Here is a 23,312-nt window from a genome sequence, read left to right as displayed (position 1 = left end):
AGAGCGAAAAACAGCGGAGCTTTCTTCCCAACATCTTACTCGGCCGCCATCTTGGAATTCTCCTCGACTGACTGTACATTTGTCCTTTAGATTGTAAGCTCCTTTGAGCAGGGACTGTCCTCTGTTAAATTGTACAGTGCTGCGTAACACTAGTAGCACTTTAGAAATGTCAAGTAGTAGTAGTAGTAGTAGCATGAGGTCCCTGGAGTAGTTTAGTGGACGTCAGACAGGTGGACCCATGCCCATACCCCCACTACCTGTTACACTTGTGTAGGAAACTGTGAGCCCTCCAAAACCCACCAGAAACTCACTGTAGTCACATATAGGTGCCCCCTTCACCCATAAGGGCTATGGTAGTGGTGTACAGTTGGGGGTAGTGGGTTTTGGGGGGGTTGGGGGGCTCTGCACACAATGTAAGGGAGCTGTGTACCTGGGAGCATTTTATGAAGTCCACTGCAGTGCCCCCTAGGGTGCCCGACTGCTATCCTGGCATGTCAGGGGGACCAGTTTACTAAAAATATTGGCTCCTCTTACGTCCAAACAGCTTGAATTTGGACATTTTTGACTTGGACATTTTTTTTTTCCGAAAATGAAAGACGTCCAAATCGCAAACCGTCCAAATCCAAGGATGTTCATGGTATTTTCGAACACAAAAGATGGACATCCATCTTTTTTGAAAGTGTCTTTCTCCCCACTTCGGAATTTCGATGTCTTTGTAAAATGTCCAAATTCTGACTTAGACGTTTCTTTCGAAAATGCCCCTCTATGTCACCACAACTCAAGTCGCACTATATAGAATCTGGGGGAATATGTTCACCAAATAGAAGACTTCTATTTGGTGAACATTTGCCCCCAGATTCTATATAGTGCGACTTGAGTTGCATGCGCAATTCTGGTCATATTCTGTATTGCACATGCAACTTAATTATCTTAAGAAACCAATCAATACCGATAATTGCCAATAAACAAGCAATTATTGACAGTAATTGGCTTTAATTAGAATTTACGCACACAACTCACTAAATATATTCTATAAAGTGATGCACGTAAATTCTAATGCGCGCTGGAATGGGCGGATCATGGGCACGTCTAAAAATTATGCACGCTGTTGTAGAATAAACCTGCTCCACGCCTAACTTAGTTGCTGGCATTTACACCAAGATTTACCTAGCGTAAATTCACGCAACTAGATTTCGTCTTGCAGAAAGGGCCCTAGGCGTATTATATAACTTTAGGCATGGTTTAGAGAATACACCTAGACGTATTTTATTTCGGTGCTTATTTTTATGGCACCTTATATAGAATCTAGCACTTTGCCTTTACAAAAGGCAGAAAGCTTACACATTACACAATATCTCACAAGTCTCAATCATTTCCTTTCCCACTGAAACATTTGAGTGACCACTATTCCCTCTAACAAGCTTCATCTCTCAAACAGTGGTTTCCATGTCTGCTCTTAGGTAAAGGGATATACCTGGAGGTATGCCATTGATCCTTCCTTTTACTTAGTCACAAAACCCTAGTGTAGAGAATGACACGGAGATGGAGACCTGCGGTAACCACGGGAATGGGGACAGAGCCCGCGGGGACAAGGACAGATCCCACAGGGATAGGGCCGGGATGGGGACAGAGCCCGTGGGGACGGGGACAAATTTTGTCATTTTCTACTTTGAAGCCTGTTAATGAACTGGACTGTTGTTTCTGTTTGAGTGATGCAGACAATGGTATTTTGATTTTTTGGAAAAACAAGCAAACATGCTATCCACAACTAGCAAAATTTGCATTGGGAGATCCTGTACATTCCTGCTACCAGCACATCTTCTAAGAAGACATTTTCTGTTGCAAGAAAGAATGTGGCAGACAGGAGAGCTAGACTGAATCCTGAGATTGTTGATGATTTATTAATCCACAGATTTAAAAAATCATAACAATGCTTCATAGGGCATATTTCTCCCCTGCAAAGGCTTACAGAACGGGTTGTATTTTGTACCCCTGGACATTTTAACAGGGTGGATTAGGATTCCTTGGGGTAGTAGAAATCAGCTATTGTTGGTATTAGAATAGTAGAGGGTGGTGGTGGTGGAGTTATTATAGTTGCTCATTGTTATTATTGTTTTCTATTTGTGATTTATAAACAACAGTTGCACAGCATATTGTTCCTTTTTATACTCTAATAAAAAGATTTAAATATAAAATAATAAGTGTTCAAGACTTCTGCAGGTGAGGGCAGAGCCCACAGGGATGAGGCGGGGACGGGGACAGAACCTGTGGGGATGGGGTGGGGACGGAGACAGAACCCACGGGGATGGGGCAGGAATGGGAACAAACTTTGTCCCCATGTCATTCTCTACCCTAGAGTATTTTTAAGTTGCCTCCTACTGGCAGCTCCCCACCTCCATAAATAAGGGCGCCCAAAGTTTCCATACCTAGATGACTGGCTTCTCATGGAGCACAGTCACAAGCTGTAACTCTCCTAAGTGAAGCTATTGCTTTTCCTCAGTCCCTACATTTCTTATCAATTTTCTAGCTTCATCCATATCTAACCACTGGTTTACACTTGTAGCAACAATCTTAAGCAATTTGCACTCCAAGCCTTTTCTTTGTGAAAACAAGATTCAGCCTCTTGTTCTGCATTGTTCTACCATTCACTCAGTGCTCATTGGCATAGCCACAGAGTGTTTGCAGATGCTGGGTCACAGCACAGCAGTGATTCATATTGTTTAAGAATCAGACCTACACATTAGTGGCTTAAATCCCACTGGATTCTTTCTTTCTTTGATTCTGTTCTCCTATGCGGTGCCTGTTTGCAAGGGTAATCACACAATCCCCACTTATTGGTTTGCGTGTTCCTGCTTACTTTGATGTATAGATTCCTCAAACTGAGCAAACTAAGTTCATTGTAGTTATCATCATTCTTGGAATATGTAGTCAGAATCTTATAACATTATTAAAAAACACAGATGAGCCCTAGCTGGGGAACTACTTATAGAGAAGAATATGAACACACAGCATTTTACTCTCAGGTCCAAGATCAAGTCTTATTCAATTAGATTACCACAGCAATGTTGCTTTCTTACGTTTTGCCTCGCTACTTTTCATTCCAGCAACAGCTCCATGGCCATTCCTTCATGCTTCTGCTACCCATTATTGTTTGCACCCAACATAGGCCTTTTTGTCAATCAGTGCTGCTGCCCAATAAGTCACTAAGGAATGACCACCTTCATGCTTAAACGCCTAACACAATTCAAGACTGAGTGGCCCTAAGTTTGGGAATTACCCACTTGTGTGTCTAACTCAATCCTGTTTGTTGACAGAAAAAGCAATGTCACTCTCCTGTAATAGATGTTTTCCATAGACGGTAGGATTGATAAAGCATGCAACCTTTCTCATTTCCTCAGGAGATGTCATACTGTTTTGATTTTGGGAACTAACTAAGGAATTGAAGAGACCACTGCATGCAAGAAGGGCTGGACATGCTCATAACTTTACACTAACTGCTTCATTATAGATAGAACATAGAAATCGAAATTGATGCATCCAGGTCAGAGGATGTATAATTTCAGTACTATTTTAGAAAAGGATCTACTGACATAGAGCCTTTTTTTAAAATACATGCAGGGATGCACATGTATTTGCCGGTATGTGCAACAGCAACAACCATTTTACAAAAATGTACAAGTTGATATATTGAATGGAGGAACCTTGGCAACTAACATGTGCTGGCATTTACACATTTAAATTAGCATTTCACAACATATTTGTCTAGGTGTCATCACTTACATGTGAATGCCTGCCATTTTACAATCTTACACATGGACATGTAGGTAATTATCAACAGACACCACAATCCTTAATTATATACAGTTTGGATGGGGAAATTAGCAACTGGGGATTAAAGGGGAGAACTCTCTTAATCTCTCCTGTAAAGGGCCAGGCAAGATGAACACTTTTGCAGAACAACCCAGTTCAATTCCCACAGCTGCTCCTTATGATCTTGGCCAAACCATTTAACCTTCCATTGCCTCAGGTGCAAACTTAGACTGTGATCCCTCCGGGGTCAAGGAAATACCTAGTGTACCTGAATGTAACTCACCTTGAGCTACTACTTCAAGGTGTGAACTAAATTCATATCCAAACATATACATGTGAAGGAGCACCTCTAAATCTTGACACTGAAATATTGGGATCTATGTGTGTGTTCCTTTTCTGAAATGGGGAATACATGTGCAGATTTTGGTCCCACCCTGGCCGTGCCCAAACTACATTCCCTTGCTCTCTATTGTTATTCATTTCACGTTTCTTAAAACTTGATATACTACCAAATCACAACATGTCAAGGCAGGTCACAAATCCCAAAATAAAAGAAAAAAGAACTACAAAGACCAATAACCAACAAAAGAACCCCCTAACCAGTAACAAAATTGTAATGCACGTGTAAACACTGGTTTTCTAGAATTGTGTAAATGCTAGTATTTACAGGTGTAATCTGGCAATAGAGCTTCAAAAATAATGACATCTGGGAGAGCACTTTCATCCTGTCACTGTTGGATGAGCTCACCCAGTTGTGTTCTTTATCAACATTGCTTTTCATTCCTTCTTTGAGGAATTTGAACTGACTTGAGTTTATTGAAATGTTCTATTCCTTCTCGCACATTACACAGCAAACGTAACAATAAGTTCAAAAAATCGGCATCAGTTTTCTGTGGGAGAACCGTTTTCCTTAACATGCACCAGTGATACCAATGCTGTCAGTATCAGCTGGGAAATCATAGATGAAACTACAAAAGAAGTGAAACTGGTACATCAGAAATACTACAATTCAACCAACAAGACTTCTGTGCTTAATGTAACTGCATCAATGGACTGGAAAGGTGAGCAAATCTGTATCCATTTTATAGCTGTCAGGATAATGTATTGTAGGTAGATGTCAAATAGCATGCCTTTTGAACATGTCAACAAGCCTCAGCTAGACTTCATGAATTAGGTCATTCTGTGATCATCAATATATCCTCTATAATAATTCTCACCTCCAACGTTCTGTCTTGCTGCCAGTGTCCGTGGCTTGGTCTGCTAGGCTCCGAAGCCAGGCTGACATCACTGTCCCCAGTATGCCGTCAACACGGCGAGACGGCTGCCTCTCAGCTCTGTCTCTGGTCCTGCTCTCCTCTGAGTTCCAGGCCGCCCTCCCTCCCTCACTCACTCCGAGTTCCAGACCCCCTCCCTCCCTCCCTTCCTCCCTCTTGCTCTCTCGCTCTCCGAGTTCCAGGCCCCACCTCCCTCCCTCCCTCCGAGTTCCTGACCCCTGGACCCCCCTGCTGCTACCCTCTCGAGCCCCCTTCCCGCTGCCAACCCTCCTCTGCCGCCGTCGCATACCTCTGCTGGCGGGGGACCCCAACCCCCGCCAGTCGAAGTCCTCTTCTCGGCTGTGCGGCGTTGCTTGCTGAATGATCTGATCAAGCTTCTGTGCGTGCGTCTAACGTCCTGCATGGCAGGATGTCAGACGCACACACACAAACAGATTCAAATTTGATCAGATCATTCGTCAATGCCGCGCGTCCAAGAAGAGGACTTCGGGTGGTAGGGGTTGGGTTCCCCCGCCAGCAAAGGTACGTGATGGCAGCGGGGGAGGTTTGGCGGCAGGAAAGGAGGGTCGAGAGGGTCGCGGCAGGGGGGTCCAGGGGTCAGGAACTCAGAGGGGAGGTCTAGAACAGAGGGAGGGAGGTGGGATCTGGAACTCAGAGAGCAAGAGGGAGGGAGGGAGGGGGGTCTGGAACTCGGAGGGAGATAGGGAAGGAAGGGGTCTGGAACTCAGAGGACAGAGAGAGGGAGGGGGGCCTGGAACTCAGAGGGGAGGGAGGGAGAGGGCCTTGAACTCAGAGGGGAGGGGGGCCTGGAACTCAGAGGGAGGGAGGCCCCAATCTATCCACCCTATCAGATTAACTGTTCACTCGTCCTCTAGATTGTTCTCTTGTCTTTAGATTGTAAGCTCTTTGAGCAGAGACCGTCCTTCTATGTTTAAATTGTACAGCGCTGCGTAACCCTAGTAGCGCTTTAGAAATGCTAGTTAGTAGTAGTAGTAGGCCTGGAACTCAGAGGATGGAGGGAGGGAGGGGGCCTGGAACTCAGAGGAGGGAGGCCTGGAACTCAGAGGAGGGAGGGAGGGGGCCTGGAACTCAGAGGAGAGAGAGAGGGAGGGAGAGAGAAAGGGAGGGAAAGAGAAAGGGAGGGAGGGGGGATGACGACCCTGGAACACGGAGGAAGGGGGGACACTGGAACTGGGAGGGAGGGGACGCGGGCAGGCGGTCCCCCTGGCACACACTCTGAATCTCACACACACACTCTCTCTCTCTCTCTCTCTCACAGACACACTCGCACCCAGACTCACTCTCTCTCTCTCTGTCACACACACACACTTGCACATTCACTCTCTCTCTCTCACACACACAATCACTCTCACACACACTCTCAAACATACACACTCCGAGGAAAACCTTGCTAGCGCCCATTTCATTTGTGTCAGAAACGGGCCTTTTTTACTAGTCTCCAATAAACGATATATACAATAGTGCAAGTCATTTGTCCATTGTCCATTTGTTCTGTGGAAAGTACAATACGTCCTACATCCCGTCATCTACATCAGCTATACATCACCCATTTACCCATCCACACCTCATACCTTACAACACCCCAGTCATCACACATTCCACACTCCTTCCCTTACCCAGTGGCGTACCAAGGGGGGGGCGGTGGGGGCAGTCCGCCCTGGGTGCACGCCGCTGGGGGGTGCCGCTGCGCGCGCCTGTCAGCTCCGAGTTCGCTAACTTCACTCATTCGCTGCAGCTCCCTCTGCCCCGGAACAGGTTACTTCCTGTTCCAGGGCAGAGGGAGCTGCAACGAACGAGCGAAGTTAGCGAACTCGGAGCTGACAGGCGCGCGCCGTGGCACCCCCCCCAGTGGCGTGCACCCGGGGGAGGTGTCATTTCGCAGGGGGGGGGCGCTGCACCCGGGGGGGGGGGCGCATCAGCGATCCGCCTCAGGTGTCATCCAGGCTAGGAACGCCACTGCCCTTACCTGCCTCTTACCTTTTCACCAGCCAAACCCACTCACCTAGACATATATACATATATATCTGACCCGATGCAAAAAAGTACCAAAAATGAGATACGTGACTTATTTATAGCACAAGATACAGGGATATTGATTGCATAATCCTGCAAAATTTCAGCCTCAGGTATGGACTAATTACGTTTTAAAAATATAAGAAACATTTATCAATTAAAAAAAAGTACTTAAGTACCTTTTAGGTACTTGCAGTTTTAAGCTGTAGAACATGAAAAAATCAAAGTTATGAGAAAAATTGCATAGTCCCTTTCTACTGACCTTATAGTTCACAAAACTGTAAAAATGAAATTTTCCCAAATTTACCCCTCCATATTTTTATAGCCTCTATAACTGATATTTGCAACTTCATTTTTGGTACCTATTCACTAAGTGGATCATCTCTTCCTTCCTTTTATGTATATGTATGCAGGTATGGATAGACATAGACATAGATACATAGAGGGAGGGAAGGAGGGAGGGAGGGAGGGAGGGAGAGAGATCATACATACCATACACACTATGCAGACAGGCAAACCTGCACCCCATACCCTGCCTTTAGATTAAGACACAATGACCGGGAATATTCAGTGGGAGACTATCGGTTATCTCCCGCTGAATATTCATAGATAGCCAGTTAAGCACTATTTAACCGGCCAGGAGTCGCTCCTGGCCAGTTAAATAGCTCTGCAATTGGAGTGGGGGGGGGGGGGGGGTACTGCTTTGTGGAGAATACTTAGCTAAAACAAGTCAGTCTGTTGCACTTATATGGGCATACCACATTCTTCCGTTAATCCAGAATTTTCCGTAGTGTGTGTTTGCCTTCTGGCCTTCTAGAAAGGACTCCAACTATGACACTGCAGCACAGTCACTCACTTCCAGACTTTTGTAGCGAAGGAGGGAGTTCTGGCACTAGAAATTAGACATTAAAAAAAGGAGTGGAAAATAGACCAGGCTAACCAGAGACAAACGAGGAGACTTCAGTCGATTGTAGATAATTTATTGGTGAAGACTTGACACAGTGCCGTGTTTCGGCTGGTAGCCTGCATCAGAGGTCTGTGGGATGAAGTACATGAACACCATCTAATGGTCAATAAATATAAACACAAGAGGATAGAAGAATGTGGTCTTTAAAAAGACTTTTAGATAAAAAATGCGTGAGTTCCAAAAATGAGCTGTCAAATATTCAAGAAATTAGGCACCAGATTTCTGCATGCTATTCTATAAAAACACTTAACTGCATAAGTTTTTTTTATAGAATATTAGTGTAAGCTGGCAGAAAAGTGCCTATTTAGGTGCTAACACTTATGTCATATCTATGACAGGTGTAAAGTTTAGCACCTAAATGCGAGACTTAAATGCATAACTTACAATATTCTGTAATCTGTGTACATAAATAGGAGACTCACCCATGTTCCGCTCATATGCTGCCTATCCAGCTTATAATTGAAAAAGAAAAACGCCTATATTGCGACCCAAATCGGGAGATAGACGTTTATCTCACAAAAACGAATAAAGCGGTATAATCGAAAGCCGAATTTGGACGTTTTCAACTGCACTCCGTCGCGGATGCGGACAAAGTTGATGGGGGCGTGTCGAAGGCGTGGTGAAGGCGGAACAGGGGCGTGGTTATCGGGCGATCAGAGATGGGCACCTTTCGCCGATAATGGAAGAAAAATATGCGTTTTTAGCGAGAATTTAGGGCACTTTTCCTGGACCCTGTTTTTCCACGAATAAGGCCCCAAAAATTGCCCTAAATGACCAGATGACCACTGGAGGGAATCGGGGATGACCTCCCCTGACTCCCCCAGTGGTCACAAACCCCCTCCCACCACAAAATATGCCGTTTCACAACTTTTTTTTGTCACCCTCAAATGTCATACCCACCTCCCTGGCAGCAGTATGCAGGTCACTGGAGCAGTTATTAGGGGGTGCAGTGGACTTCAGGCAGGTGGACCCAGGCCCATCCCCCCCCCACCTGTTACACTTGTGCTGGTAAATGGGAGCCCTCCAAACCGCCCCCCAAACCCACTGTACCCACATGTAGGTGCCCCCCTTCACCCCTTAGGGCTATAGTAATGGTGTAGAATTGTGGGCGGTGGGTTTTGAGGGGGATTTGGGGGGCTCAACACCCAAGGGAAGAGTGCTATGCACCTGGGAGCTCTTTTACCTTTTTTTTTTGTTTTTGTAAAAGTGCCCCCTAGGGTGCCCAGTTGGTGTCCTGGCATGTGAGGGGGACCAGTGCACTACGACTCCTGGCCCCTGCCACGAACAAATGCCTTGGATTTATTCGTTTTTGAGCTGGGCGCTTTCATTTTCCATTATCACTGAAAAACAAAAACGCCCAGCTCACAAATTGTCGAATAAAACATGGACATCTATTTTTTTCGAAAATACGGTTCGGTCCGCCCCTTCACGGACCCGTTCTCGGAGCTAAATGCCCATGGAGATAGACGTTTTTGTTCAATTATGCCCCTCTATGTGTACACCCCCTTGCTAAGGCATGTAAATGTGGACGCCACTCCGAGATGGGCACTGTGTGTAGAATAGCGCATAGCACCAGGATCTGCGCCCACCTTTTGGCATGAGGATTTACACGTAAATCCAAAGTGTTGCCAATTACCGCCAATAATTGATTGTTAGTACTCAATTATTGGCGCTATTTGGCTCTTTATTCAATTAAACTGTGCACACAAATTGGGTGCATGCCCAAATTTGTGTGTGCAATTTTGAGCTCCATATAAGAATCCTGGGACACAGGCACATATGTGGCAATATTCTATAACATACATGCACAAATAGCACCTAATCTAAAGCAAAAGATTCATCAGCCGATATTGAGCGCTATTTAACTGGCCAGAAATGGCTCCTGGCTGGTTAAATGGCACTTAACTGGCTAAACACTAAAATTCACTATGAGGTAGCTGTCTATCTCCTGCTGAATATTCGCAGTTAGCGCACAGCGACTAACCAGCTATATTACGCAATATAGCCAGCTAGCTGCAAATATTTAGTACATCGCTAGCTAAGTTTGGTGGCTAAATAAGACCGCCCAAACAGCAGGCCACTATAAACTTATCCAGCCAGTGCTGAATATTACATAGCCAGTTAAGTTTAAGCCAGCCCAAAATAACCCAGATATTCAATGCCAGTCACCAGAAATGACCCGACATTAAATATCTGGGTTTAGCGCCGGTGCCAGTTGAATATCGTCTGGACAGAGTCTATTGTGCCCACTATCCTGCCTAGTAAAAATGCTGTGACACAGGCACAGCCTCTCACTTTTGTACACCCATATAGGGTACTTCACTAGCCAAGTCACTGTCATGCCCTCAAAGACCATATGGGATAAATTCAGTAAATGGTGCCTAAAGATAGGTGCAGGGATACAGGGCGCTAAGCATGAATTCCATAACAGCAGTTCCACATGGAATTGCCATTATGGAATACCAGCTAAAGTCCGCATTCTGACTCCTAACTTTAGGCATAAGCATTTGCATCAGCCAAAGGCCTACCCACTGGCATTTAGGCACAATAACGCAAGTATTCTATAAAATCACGCCTCAATGCTGAGCCTGGCTCTGACCTGCCCATGCTCCTCCCATGGCCACACCCACTTAGGAGATGCATGCTGTCTATGAATAGGGGTGTAGTCCAATTAATGATAGTTATTTCCAATTAAATGCCAATTAAGCCAATTAGTTTACATGTACAAGTGGCTCTTTTCAACAACTGTGTGCCCATTTGTGTGCCTATCTTTGGGCACCATTTATAGAATCAGGGGGTATGTATGTGCCCTTTGCCCTGCCTTCCCCTACCCTCTGCTAGACTTCTGTTCATTCACAAGATTACAGGCTGGCATTGAAGTACAAGCCATGCCCACCAGATACAGCAAATTCACAGGTTTTGGATAACGCTAGCATAGTTCATTAGGCTGCGATTTGCCCCAGGTCACAATGAGCCACGGTGGGATTTGGACCAGGTTTCACTGGTTCTCAGCTCACTGCTCTAACCATTAGCCTACTCTTCCACTCCATCCCCCAAATACTATAAAAGTCTCTAAAAATTGTGCATGCAAATTAATTGAATAATGAGTCAATTAGTGTTGATAATTGGGCCCTATTTATCAGTGCTAATTGGCTTCAATTAGAAATTATCACCAGGATTCTATATATTGGAAGCTAATTAACGCTGATAATGAAATGTTAACAACCAGTTATTAGCACTAATTGGTTTTCATTAAAATTTATGTGCAGCACTGTCTAAAGCAGTGTGCATAAATTCTAAGTTGCGTAGTTGAAAAGTGGGCATGGAATGGGCAGGTCATAGGTGTTTCTAGAATCTATGCACGTTGTTATAAATACTCCCAGTCCACGCTTAATTTAGATGTCAGGATTTACACCAAGTTTTACTTGGTGTAACTGCCCATAACTAAATTTAGTCTCATGGAGCACTGCTCAGCGTATTTTACATACCATGTGGAAATTTAAGCTTATTCTATAAACTACCTCTAAATTAAGGTGTACTTTATAGAATACACTTAGGTGAATTTCATTTTGGCACCAATTTTTTAGGCATGATATATAGAATCTAGTCCTATGTGTGTAAATTTAGGTGCCGAGATCCACATGTAAAAATTATGTAAGGTCCAAAAAGGGGACGCAGCCATGGGAGGGTATGGGTGGACCAAGGGCATTCTAAGGGGCTTAGGATTAGACTACATTTCACAGAAGACCTAGCCTTATTCCCTGGGTTCTAGCTGCTGTGGAGTTCAGGAAACCTATTCGCCCCTCCCCCATTGTTATTACATGAGCACTCCCTAGCTGTTATCCCAGGCAGGAATCCTTGTACCTGGGCTCCAGCCAGGCTGACCCCACTCTTCGTTCACCTCATGGTCACTCCTGTGACCATTAGGTGTCACAGCACATAACTGGTGTGTTCATGTTAGTGCCTCCCATTATAGAATTACCCCTTAAAAGGACTTTTCTATAAACTAGGCACTAATATTTATGAGCTCATTAAGCCTGTAAATGTTTAGAATACTAGCACATATGCATGTATGTATGAACTTTTACATATGTACATACCACTGTGCTGCCCCAGCGCTATTCTGCAAATATCCGCTTGATTTACATAGTGCATATCTGCAAGGGGGGGGGGCAAACAGATGGGCAGGACAAAGAGTAAGTTATGGACATCACTGCTTTAAGGCTTTAAGGGCCCTTTTACAGAGCAGCGGTAAGCCCAACGCGGACTTACCACTTGCTCTTTCAGGACTGTCGCCAGTCCAACATGGCCACCTTCAGCGCGCACCATTTCCAGGGGAAAAAGAAAACACCCAGAAATGGCTTGTGTGGTTGTAATGCGGCGATAACCTGGCAGTAATTGGACATCACCATATGCTACCCGGTTACCGCCGGGCTAGCGTGGGAGTCCATATCGCCACCTCAATGGGCGTTGGGTGCTTTTTTACCCACTGAAGTAAAAAGGGCCCTGGCACATGGGAAAAACAGCCCTCGCTGCCCGCTCTGGGCCCTTTTTCCTGCAGCTTGGTAAAAGGGCCCCATAGTTAGGGGCTTGAAATTATACCAGCTCTATGGCTGTGCAACCACCTAAATATTAGGCGTGTCACTAACGTGCTACTCTAACATTCTATTTTTAAAATTTTCTATTCCGCACAATCCTTCAACTCGTGGTGGATAGCAACATTACTTACACAATAAATAATAGAAACAAAACATACACATACTCTACACAACAAATGGACTCTTGCATAGTACAGGAGTGTCAATAAAATATCAGCATAATAAGAACTCGTCACTAAAAAACAGTAAAAACTTGAGTAAAAAGAAATGCTTTCAAATGTTTACAAAATTGAAGAAGCAAAATCATACTTCATAAATTACAAGGTAACAGATTCCACTGTTTCACACCCTCAATGCAAAAAATAGACGAACAGTATTCAATTTGGTTGCAAGAAGGAATGTCAAGTAAAAGTTTATCTAACAACGGTATTCAATTAGTTTAATTTGGTGAAAAGAAGGAACACCAAGTAAAAGTTTATCCGATGAATGCAAGGCTCAATAGTGTAAATAAATTCTCAGAGAACTAACAACAGAAACCGGGACATCGTTGGTCAGAGCTTATATCAGAACCTAGATTCCATTCTAGAACGGACTCCTACCACGTGTCCTTGGGAAGTGCCTAAATGGAGGTGCACTAAGCACCTTCTTATGCATTTCAATCAGTTTTCTTCTCTTTCCTTCCTTTTGACCATAGACAGGACAGACACAAATTCTGGCCTTGGGCATTATTTCCTACATACCCATATTTTTCAGGATGACTTTATGGCATGAGTACTTAAATGCCACCTTACAATAAATATATCTGTTTTTCTGTTTTAATATTTATTTAGATTTCTGCTTTATATCTTCCAGGTATATATCGCTGCAATGTGTCACAAGCCATAGTAAGCAATTTTGCCAACACAAAAATTATGGTGTTTCCATTGCCATTGCAAAACGAAATCATAGTTTACCCACGCAACGGCACGTTTAAATGTACTGAACCAACAACAATCAAATGTTGTGCCATCGGAGGAGACTATGATGTTAAAATAAATATTGACAATATACCACATAATATGGGTAAGGATAATATAGAATATATGATTGTTTGAATATACAGATCTTGTGACATACTGATAAGTTAGTAAAGTTATTAAAGACAAGTCATATTCTCACTCGGTGTATATGAATCAAAATCTTCCATATACAGCGATCTGGCCATGGCATTTTTAACATAGATTATGTTCTGCAGGTACTGTATATACATTCTCCAACTTAATTTGATTTCATGTGATCCTTAAAGTTGGTCTGAAGAGCCTACCAAAAATATGAAAATCAAGTAGATATTCTTGTACTTTTTTTTTCGCTAGTGTGCCACTGTGTAGAAATGGAAGGGAAATGGACTAGATTTGCTCTGCTGCACCTGCTCTGCAGGGGTCAGTTGCTTGTCAGAGTGGAAAGATTCACATGCAGGAACATTTCCTGGGATTTGTAACCAGCATCATCCCAATTCAGGGGGGGGGGGGGGGGGGATTTGGAAACTACTACACTAAGAGGTAGATTCACTAAAAGGTGCCTAAAGTTAAGCACCAGGATACAGGGCGCGAAATGTGAATTCTATGACAGCAGTTCCGCACAGAATACTAACTTAAGTCTGCATTTTTGTGCCTACATTTAGGTGTGAACATGTATTTATTTATTTATTAAAATTTATTTACCGCCTTTTTGAAGGAATTCACTCAAGGCGGTATACAGTAAGAATAGATCGAACATGGGCAAAAGGCAATTACAGCAGTAAAAATATTGAAATAACAATACAAAGTATGGCATGGAGGGGCATAATCGAAAGGGACGTCCTTGTTTTGATTTGGACGTCCTCGCAAAACATCCCCATCCAGGGGCGGGGAAACCTGTATTTTCAAAACAAGATGGACGTCCATCTTTCATTTCAATAATGCAGTCAGGGATGCCCAAATCCTGAAATTTGGTCATCCTTAGAGATGGTTGTCCCTAGATTTGGTCGTTTTTGATTTTCAGCAATAATGGAAACCAAGGATGTCCATCTCAGAAATGACCAAATGCAAGCCATTTGGTCATGGAAGGAGCCAGCATTGTAGTGCACTGGTCCCCCTGTCATGCCAGGACACCAACCGGACACCCTAGGGGGCACTGCAGTGGACTTCATAAATTGCTCCCAGGTACATAGCTCTCTTACCTTGTGTGCTGAGCCCCCAAAATCCAGTACCCCCAACTGTACACCATTACCAATAAGTGGGGGTGGGGGGGTGGGCCTGGGTCCACCTGCCTGAAGTGCACTGCACCCAATAACACTGCTCCAGGTACCTGCATACTGCTGTGATGGACCTGAATATGACATCTGAGATCTGATTTTTGGCAATTTTCGAAACCAAAGACGTCCATGTCAGAAACAACCAAATGCAAGCCGCTTGGTCATGGAAGGAGTCAGCATTTGTAGTGCACTGGTCCCCCTGACATGCCAGAACACCAACTGGGCACCCTAGGGGGCACTGCAGTGGACTTCATAAATTGCTCCCAGGAACATAGCTCCCTTACCTTGTGTGCTGAGCCCCCCCCAACACCCCTAAAACCCACTACCCCCAACTGTACACCACTACCATAGCCATTATGGGTGAAAGGGGGCACCTAGATGTGGGTACAGTGGGTTTCTGGTGAGTTTTGAAGGGCTCGCTATTTCCTCCACAAACGTAACAGGTAGGGGGGGTGGGGCTGGGTCCGCCTGTCTGAAGTGCACTGCACCCACTAAAACTGCTCCAGGGACCTGCATACTGCTATCATAGACCTGAGTATGACATCTGAGGCTGGCACGACATATTTTTAAAGATGTTTTTGAGGGTGGGAGGGGGTTAGTGACCACTGGGGGAGTAAGGGGAGGTCATCCCCGATTCTCTCCGGTGGTCATCTGGTCATTTAGGGCACCTTTTGCCTTTATCTGCCATCATGTTTCTATGTTTCTATGACATACATAATTAATATTAATCCCATATAATCCCTATAACACAGCTGTCCTACACTCATACCAGATATAACACCAGGTTTTTCAGCAGCTCAATAACGAATTTATATGGCAGATCTCAACAAGACAATGATGAGTCTCTATCAGCCCATCATCTACCATCTGTCCATGCTCCAGTAACCCATTCTATACCCAAATCCCCACCCCATATCCAGACCCACTGAACTTTCCCCCTCCGCCCCAACAGTATCTCTTAATCAGCACCTGAAACCAGGATAAACAAGAGGTTCCTAAAGATCTAAGAAAACCAATTTCTTCTGAGAATCAGATAGCTTTGTTTCAGTCTGAAATCACTGTTATTGGAAATGCAATCGCAAGTAACATTTTTAAATATATTTCTTTATAGATAACAATACGTCAAGTGGAAGCCAAGTGTGTTACATTAAAAATTACACGCCAAAGCCCTGCCCCCCAGACACTGGCAATTTCATTGCATACTGTCGTTTTAATAACAAAAATATAAAAGAATTTGAAGTCAACAGTTCTATCATAACGATGACAAAAATATCTGGTAAGAATATTTGTTGTTATGAATTATCAAATAAATTACAGGCGCTGATATTCAGCAGGACTTATGCAGGTAGGGGAGGCTCTGATATTCAGTGGCACTTACCCGAATAGTGCCATTGAATATCTTGGGAGACCGCTGTAGCACTATTCACTAAGGGCTTCTTTTACTAAGGTGCGCTCATGTTTTTAGCGCGCGCTAAAATTGTAGATGCGCTAAATGTTAGAGACACCCATAGGAATGCATTGGCATCTCTAACGTTTAGCACACCCACAATTTTAGCGCGCGCCAAAAATGTGAGCGTGCCTTAGTAACAGAATCTCTAAGGGTCTTATTCTATAAAGGCTATGCTCCTAAATTTCTGCTCATAAAATTTATGCTCTTAAATTTATGAGCATAATTTATGCTCCTAAATTTATACTTGTAAATTACGAGCATAATCTAGGCTCCAAAATAGATTATGCTCATATAATTTAGGCTCATAAATTAGGAGCATAAATTTTAGGAACATAAATTTAGGAGCATAACTTTTATAGAATAAGGCCGTTAGTGCCAGGGCAGTCCAGGGGTAGAGTTTGGGCAGACAACTCCTTCTTTTCTGAACTAAGGTGGGTTTTCAATTAATATAGAACAGCCTAAGAGTCGATTTGTTAGTTTCTCTCCCTGACATGCACTGTAAAGCACACTGCAGAGCTCCCTCTACCAAAATCTTTTAATATCTGAGCTGAATTTCTCCATTCATTACAAGACTCACCCCATATACCCAAACATTTCCATTGATGACATCATAAGATCTTAAATTTATAGGATCATAACATATGCCTGGTTTTAATATAGTGATCATGGTTCACAATTTATGGGTCAGGAGCCGTATAGTAATATGATGTTTTGTAACTCTTGTTTACTTGATGAGCCTCAGGATGGGTTACTTTTAATCATTTTCATCATATTTGTATATCTTTTAAAGAAGAATCCTTCCAGTGGGTCGTTAAAGTCTATTGTCACTACAATAAGAAAATCAAAGAGAGAGATATCTCCTAAAGAGAGCTTAGTTATCAATGCAAGGGACTTCCTAATTATAATCTTAATAGTAAGATCCTCCTCAATAGGTAAAATTTTGGCAAACTTACTCTAGACAGCACCCGAGAAAACCTGTAGATCTGAACAGTAATGTAATAGATATGTATAGGTACTCCTCTGTTTGTGGGATCAGGGCTGGGACCAGCAAGAGCTGGGAGGCTGAAGGCACAGCAGATCCACTCACTCAGCACTCTCCTTTCTTCCAATAAGTTAGTGCAAGCCAGATACTGCAATTCTGAACCAAAAGACTTACTTAAACTTGGATGATGGCAAAGGCAACTTTTTACACGCAGATTCAAAATGAGAACATAATCTCAACCCCTATAGTCTCATGTCAGCTGAAAAAAGAACTTTCATATTGAGTAGAGGTTCCTTACTGAAGTCCTTTGCAGCTTTTCTCTCTCTGGACCCCTCCTCAAGAGGAAAGATGATCTGTGAGTCTCTTTTAGGTACTAGGGCTCTCTGATCATTCAAGTTCAAAGCTCTTGGTAGTTGTTTCCTTCTCTAATGAAATCTCAACAATTGGGGTTTTTTGTCCTGAGGTTTCTCTTGAGTCTTTCCTCTGGTCCCTACCTGTTCTTTCAGGATACATCTTGTTACTCTTTCTCCCTTTTCTCCTTGTTGAAATGTATGCTGAGCTGGTTCCCCATTCCAGTCCTCACTAGGTGTTACAGCAAACTGTAGGAGCTCTGTTAGATGCACTCCCCTCCTACTCTCTCCAAATGCAGTGGTTTAACTAGCCAGAAGCCCTCTTTTGCTTAAGTCTGAAGGGCATTTGCTAGGGAAGTTAGAAGCAAGCCTCTTCCCTTGTAGTAAAAATGCAATGGCCGGGGAAGCTAGAGCCAAAGACAAAAAAAAAAACCTGCTACTGGGTTGGTATTTATACCAACCCAGTTTCCCTCCAAAAAGTGTCTTCTCCTACCACTATCAATTACAGTCTGGAGAAACAAGCCCCTTTCCAGAAACTGGGGAAATATTCCAGTCAAAAGTCACAAAGCAGCTCTCTGGTAGAGTCACTGGGGACTCTGCTGTGCAATTACAGGGAAGAACCTGAGTGACTCTGCATTTCTGTAGTTGGAAATATTAATTATTGCAAAAAGGGATTGTAATAGCTGGTATAATCACAGAGCACTGGGACACTCAGGGTCTCCAGGGTCTCCAGGTGATATGGTTTCCATCAGGATATTTTGTTGTACTTGTTGCTATGGCTATAAGGTATCACAATGGAGGGTACATTTATTTATGTATAGTTATTAGGATTCATTTACCATCTTTTGAAAAAAATCCACCCAAGGCAGCATACAATAAAATAAACCTAACACAGGCAACAGACAATCACAACAGGAACAATATTCAAACAACAGTACACATTATAGCATAGTATGCTCCTTATAGTGTTAATCCAATATACATGAAAATATCAAAATAGACAGCCTAGGATGTAAGTGGAGATGTAACATATAGACAGATAAGATGGATGGAAGTAACAGGAGTTAGTTTATAGTTTATTTAAATTTGATATACCACCTATACAATGTAAGTTGGTCAAAGCGGTTAACAAAAAATAAAAAGTTCAAGCAATAAAGTCCTTGTCCTTAGTTCTCAGTCTCTCCTGTTATTGTCCTCAAAGTCTCTTCTGGCATTAGCCTAGCAGTTTGTGCAAATTTATGGCCTTGTAGTCTCTGCCCATCTGGACCTAGAAGCCCTTACTGGTGTTTACCTGTACAGTCTCGGATGCTTCTTTCTTTCTTTCTTGATGATGATCTTAACCTTGACTTCTCCTCAGAAGTCATGGTGGGCCTTGGCTTCTCTGATGAACCTGAGTTTGCTATCTCTAGCTTGGACGGCTTTCTCTTCTCAGACTCAATTGACCCTGGAAGACAGTTGAGTTTTATTTTTATAATTTCTTTTCTTATCTTCCTCTCATTATATAAAGCCATGTTATCTATCCTTAGTCTCACACATTGACTGGGATGCTTAACATCACAATCTCTAGAAAATAAGGGTGACTACCTTAAAGAAAAATCACACATAATTTCACAAAAGGTGCATGAAAAAGATCTTAGCTGGAATGTGTTGCCGGCGAACGTGGTGAAGGCGGTTAGCTTAGGAGAGTTTAAAAAGGGGTTAGACGGTTTCCTAAAGGACAAGTCCATAAACCACTACTAAATGGACTTGGGAAAAATCCACAATTCCGGGAATAACATGTATAGAATGTTTGTACGTTTTTGGAGCTTACCAGGTGCCCTTGGCCTGGATTGGCCGCTGTCGTGGACAGGATGCTGGGCTCGATGGACCCTTGGTCTTTTCCCAGTGTGGCATTACTTATGTACTTATAGTAAGAATGGATAGGCACATTCTGCTACAGTATGTGCAGCTCATGTTAGTCCTTGTGTATTTGACTATCTAGTTAGTTGCTTCTTCCATTAAGGGCTTGGGAGAAGAGCCAAGCTTTCACCTGCTTCCTAAAGTAGAGAGAGCCTTGCATTAATGGGGAGCTGGGGGTGAGGAGGGGGCAATGGCCATAGGCAGATGGAACAAAATAACAAAAGTGGTGAGAACTGATCTCCAAAGAGATGACAGCAATAACTAGGAGGGGGAGGGAGAAGGTGAGGATGAGGTAGGAGTTTGCCAATTTATAGGTTGGAGAGAGATGCCAGAAACTCTAGCACCTGCTCTGGATGGGAATAAGGACAAAGGATTCAGGGGATGAAAAGGGAGCAGAATGGCAGAGGGGCACAGGAAGGGAAAGAGGGCTGAAGGTAGATATGTCAGTGTTCTACACAGAGGATGGAAAAAAAAGGAGGATAAAGAGAAGCTGGAGAGGGAAAGATCAGACTGTAGGAGAATAATAACCTAAGAGAAAGTGAAGGCAGGCAGGCAATTAAAGTGTTCTGATATGAGTGATAACACCAAAAGTTGCTGCTTAGCACCAGTTCCCCAGGTCAATGGATTGATCTTTCTCCATCTCATCTGGTGGTGGTAGCAGGATGCACTTATACGTTAGAATATTAATATAAAAGTGGAATTGAAATGCTGTAAAAACAGTGACATATTCATTGTCTATATGTATTCATGTATTTTTGCCCAAAACAGCTAATGAAGTTCAATGTGATGAGTCCCCGATGGGAATTGGAAAGCAAGGAGGTGTAATTAATGTGCCTTGTCAGCTCATAGACAGTGTGAAAACAATGGGAGGAAATCTGACATATACTTGTATCAACAAATGGCAACTCACTGCAAACAACTGCATACCTGCATCAGTCAATACACTACTTTCTACTGCACAGGTAAACCATTTTACAATTTGATGTTTACCTAAAAATTCACACGTCAAGACATCTAGTTTCATAATGAATAAAAACGTTCAATCAAAGATTCATTTAAAAGGGTAAACAAATCAAACTTTTCAAATCAGCAGTTTCCTCTGTGTTGGAGAGGAGCATTAAATGATTAAAAATTATGGGGCCCTTTTACTGAAGGGTGTTGGAAACTAGGCTTAGCAAGTCCTAAATTAGGATTTCCCATGCGCTAAAGGCTTCTTTTACAAAGGCGTGCTAACGATTCCCATGCAGCAAATGAGAGGAAGCCCATAGGAAGTGAATGGGCTTCCTCTCATTTAACGAGCAGGAATCACTAGTGTGGCTTTGTAAAGGAAGCCCTAAACTCAGATTCAACATGACACTCTTTAAAAATATTTTCCATTTTTTTAGCACGCACTACCTGCACACAGTTAATGCAGGAGCACTTTCCACCTCATGGGTTAACCAGTTAGCATATGCTAATTCTAATGCACTAGCTGGTTAACATTTCCTTGCCCATTCTCCACCCATGACACGTCCCCTCTAAAAGATTATTTTGAAAAATAGGCAACAAGTAGGTTACTATTGGGCTCATTTTCGAAAGAGAAGGACGCCCATCTTTCGGCATAAATCAGAAGATGGACGTCCTTCTCCCAGGGATGTCCAAATCGGTATAATCGAAACCCGATTTAGTATGTCTCCAACTGCACTCCATCGCAAGGACGGCCAAAGTTCAAGGGGACATGTCGGAGGCGTAGCGAAGGCAGGACTTGGGCGTGCCTAACACTTGGACGTCCTTGACCCATAATTTAAAAAAACAAGGACGTCCCTGACGAGCACTTGGACGTTTTCATTTCGGGTATAAAAAGGTGCCCGAAATGACCAAATGACCACCGGAGGGAATCGAGGATGACCTCCCCTTACTCCCCCAGTGGTCAATAACCCCCTCCCACCCTCAAAAACATCTTTAAAAATATGTCGTGCCAGCCTCAGATGTCATACTCAGGTCTATGATAGCAGTATGCAGGTCCCTGGAGCAGTTTTAGTGGGTGCAGTGCACTTCAGACAGGCGGACCCAGCCCCACCCCCCCTACCTGTTACGTTTGTGGAGGAAATAGCGAGCCCTTCAAAACTCACCAGAAACCCACTGTACCCACATCTAGGTGCCCCCTTTCACCCATAATGGCTATGGTAGTGGTGTACAGTTGGGGGTAGTGGGTTTTAGGGGTGTTGGGGGGGGCTCAGCACACAAGGTAAGGGAGCTATGTTCCTGGGAGCAATTTATGAAGTCCACTGCAGTGCCCCCTAGGGTGCCCAGTTGGTGTTCTGGCATGTCAGGGGGACCAGTGCACTACAAATGCTGACTCCTTCCATGACCAAGCGGCTTGCATTTGGTTGTTTCTGACATGGACGTCTTTGGTTTCGAAAATTGCCAAAAATCAGAAACATCCATGTCTAGGGACGTCCAAATCTAGGAACGGTAAAATTTAAGGATTTGGACGTCCCTGACGGTATTTTTGAAACGAAAGATGGACATCCATCTTATTTCAAAAATACGGGTTTCCCTGCCCCTAGATTTCGCCATTTTGCAAGGACGTCCAAATCGAAACTTGGATGTCCCTTTTGAAAATGCTTTAACATGTTTTGCAGTAGCCTGTTGGCATACTCTAACCTCATGATAAGGGCTTAATGCCCTTTAGTAAAAGGGTCCCTGTAAGCTCCTTCGAGCAGGGACTGTCTTTCTTTGTTAAACTGTACAGCGCTGCGTAACCCTAGTAGCGCTCTAGAAATGTTAAGTAGTAGTATTAGAGTGTCTGTATGTTAATCTGCATTCAAATAGAGCTCTCTGATTGGATGAGCAGCTCCTGTTTGAAAATCTGCCCGGGAACAGAGAGGACAGGAGAGAATCAATGGGTGAGTATGGATGGCTAGAGGGGGGGCAGGGGAGCGAGGACAAGAAATGAAGAAGAAAGGCAGAAAGTAAAGAAATAAATGGAAAGGAAGCCCTGGAAACAGAGTTAAGAGGACAGATAGCAGCAGAATCAGATACTGGGCCAGCATGATCAGAAAAACAAAGTCACCAGACAACAAAGGTAGAAAAGATCATTTTATTTTCATTATAGTGTTTGGAATATGTCCACTTTGAGAATCGGGTGCTCAACATTAAATGTTTATATTTATTTACTTATGTATGGCATTTTATCCCACATTAAACATGAATTAGGATGTTTTGTGGCTCTACATGAGAATTGTGATATTATGATCCTTGTTTCATATTGTTGACGGTCTGCATTTTCTGTATGGGTGGTATATTGGTGTATTAGGTTCTGCCCAGTGTAATATTTATGGTACAGTAAGGTTCTGAGTGTGTTTTTGCACAAAGTTGTGCATAGTGTTTTGTAGTTGAGCGATTGTGGTTAGTATATGCTTTGAGCCACCACTTTATTCTTTGACATATGATACATATCTAATACCTAAATTTAATAAAAAGTATTAATTGTGACTTTTATTTTTTTTTTTTCTGTGTGTTATCAGACAATTATGGATTTAAGCACCACCCCTGGCCCCACCCCTAACCCTGCCCCCTTTAGCCTCCCCAAACAGTTGGGCCACCGACCGCCTATGGTATAGCACTTCATATAGACAACAGAACCCTTCACAATAGTGCAATATTAATGAAAAAAAAAGCTTTTCCAGCTCCT

The 23,312-nt window shown here is 43.3% G+C and overlaps 1 protein-coding gene across 1 annotated transcript in view; it reads left to right on the top strand.

The window, feature by feature from the left end:
- Nucleotides 1-23,312, top strand: part of ADGRF5 (adhesion G protein-coupled receptor F5) — a 180,512-nt gene that overhangs the window by 106,640 nt on the left and 50,560 nt on the right. Inside the window, exons 13-16 of the mRNA XM_030195136.1 lie at nt 4,662-4,871; nt 13,536-13,745; nt 16,067-16,231; nt 20,405-20,598. Coding sequence (XP_030050996.1) covers nt 4,662-4,871; nt 13,536-13,745; nt 16,067-16,231; nt 20,405-20,598 — 779 coding nt within the window. The remainder of the gene's footprint in view (nt 1-4,661; nt 4,872-13,535; nt 13,746-16,066; nt 16,232-20,404; nt 20,599-23,312) is intronic.

Source organism: Microcaecilia unicolor, chromosome 3 (genome assembly GCF_901765095.1).
Source record: "Microcaecilia unicolor chromosome 3, aMicUni1.1, whole genome shotgun sequence".
Classification (NCBI taxonomy): Eukaryota; Metazoa; Chordata; class Amphibia; order Gymnophiona; family Siphonopidae; genus Microcaecilia; species Microcaecilia unicolor.
Note: the sequence above shows the minus strand (reverse complement) of the source record. Positions and strands in the feature narration are given on the sequence as shown.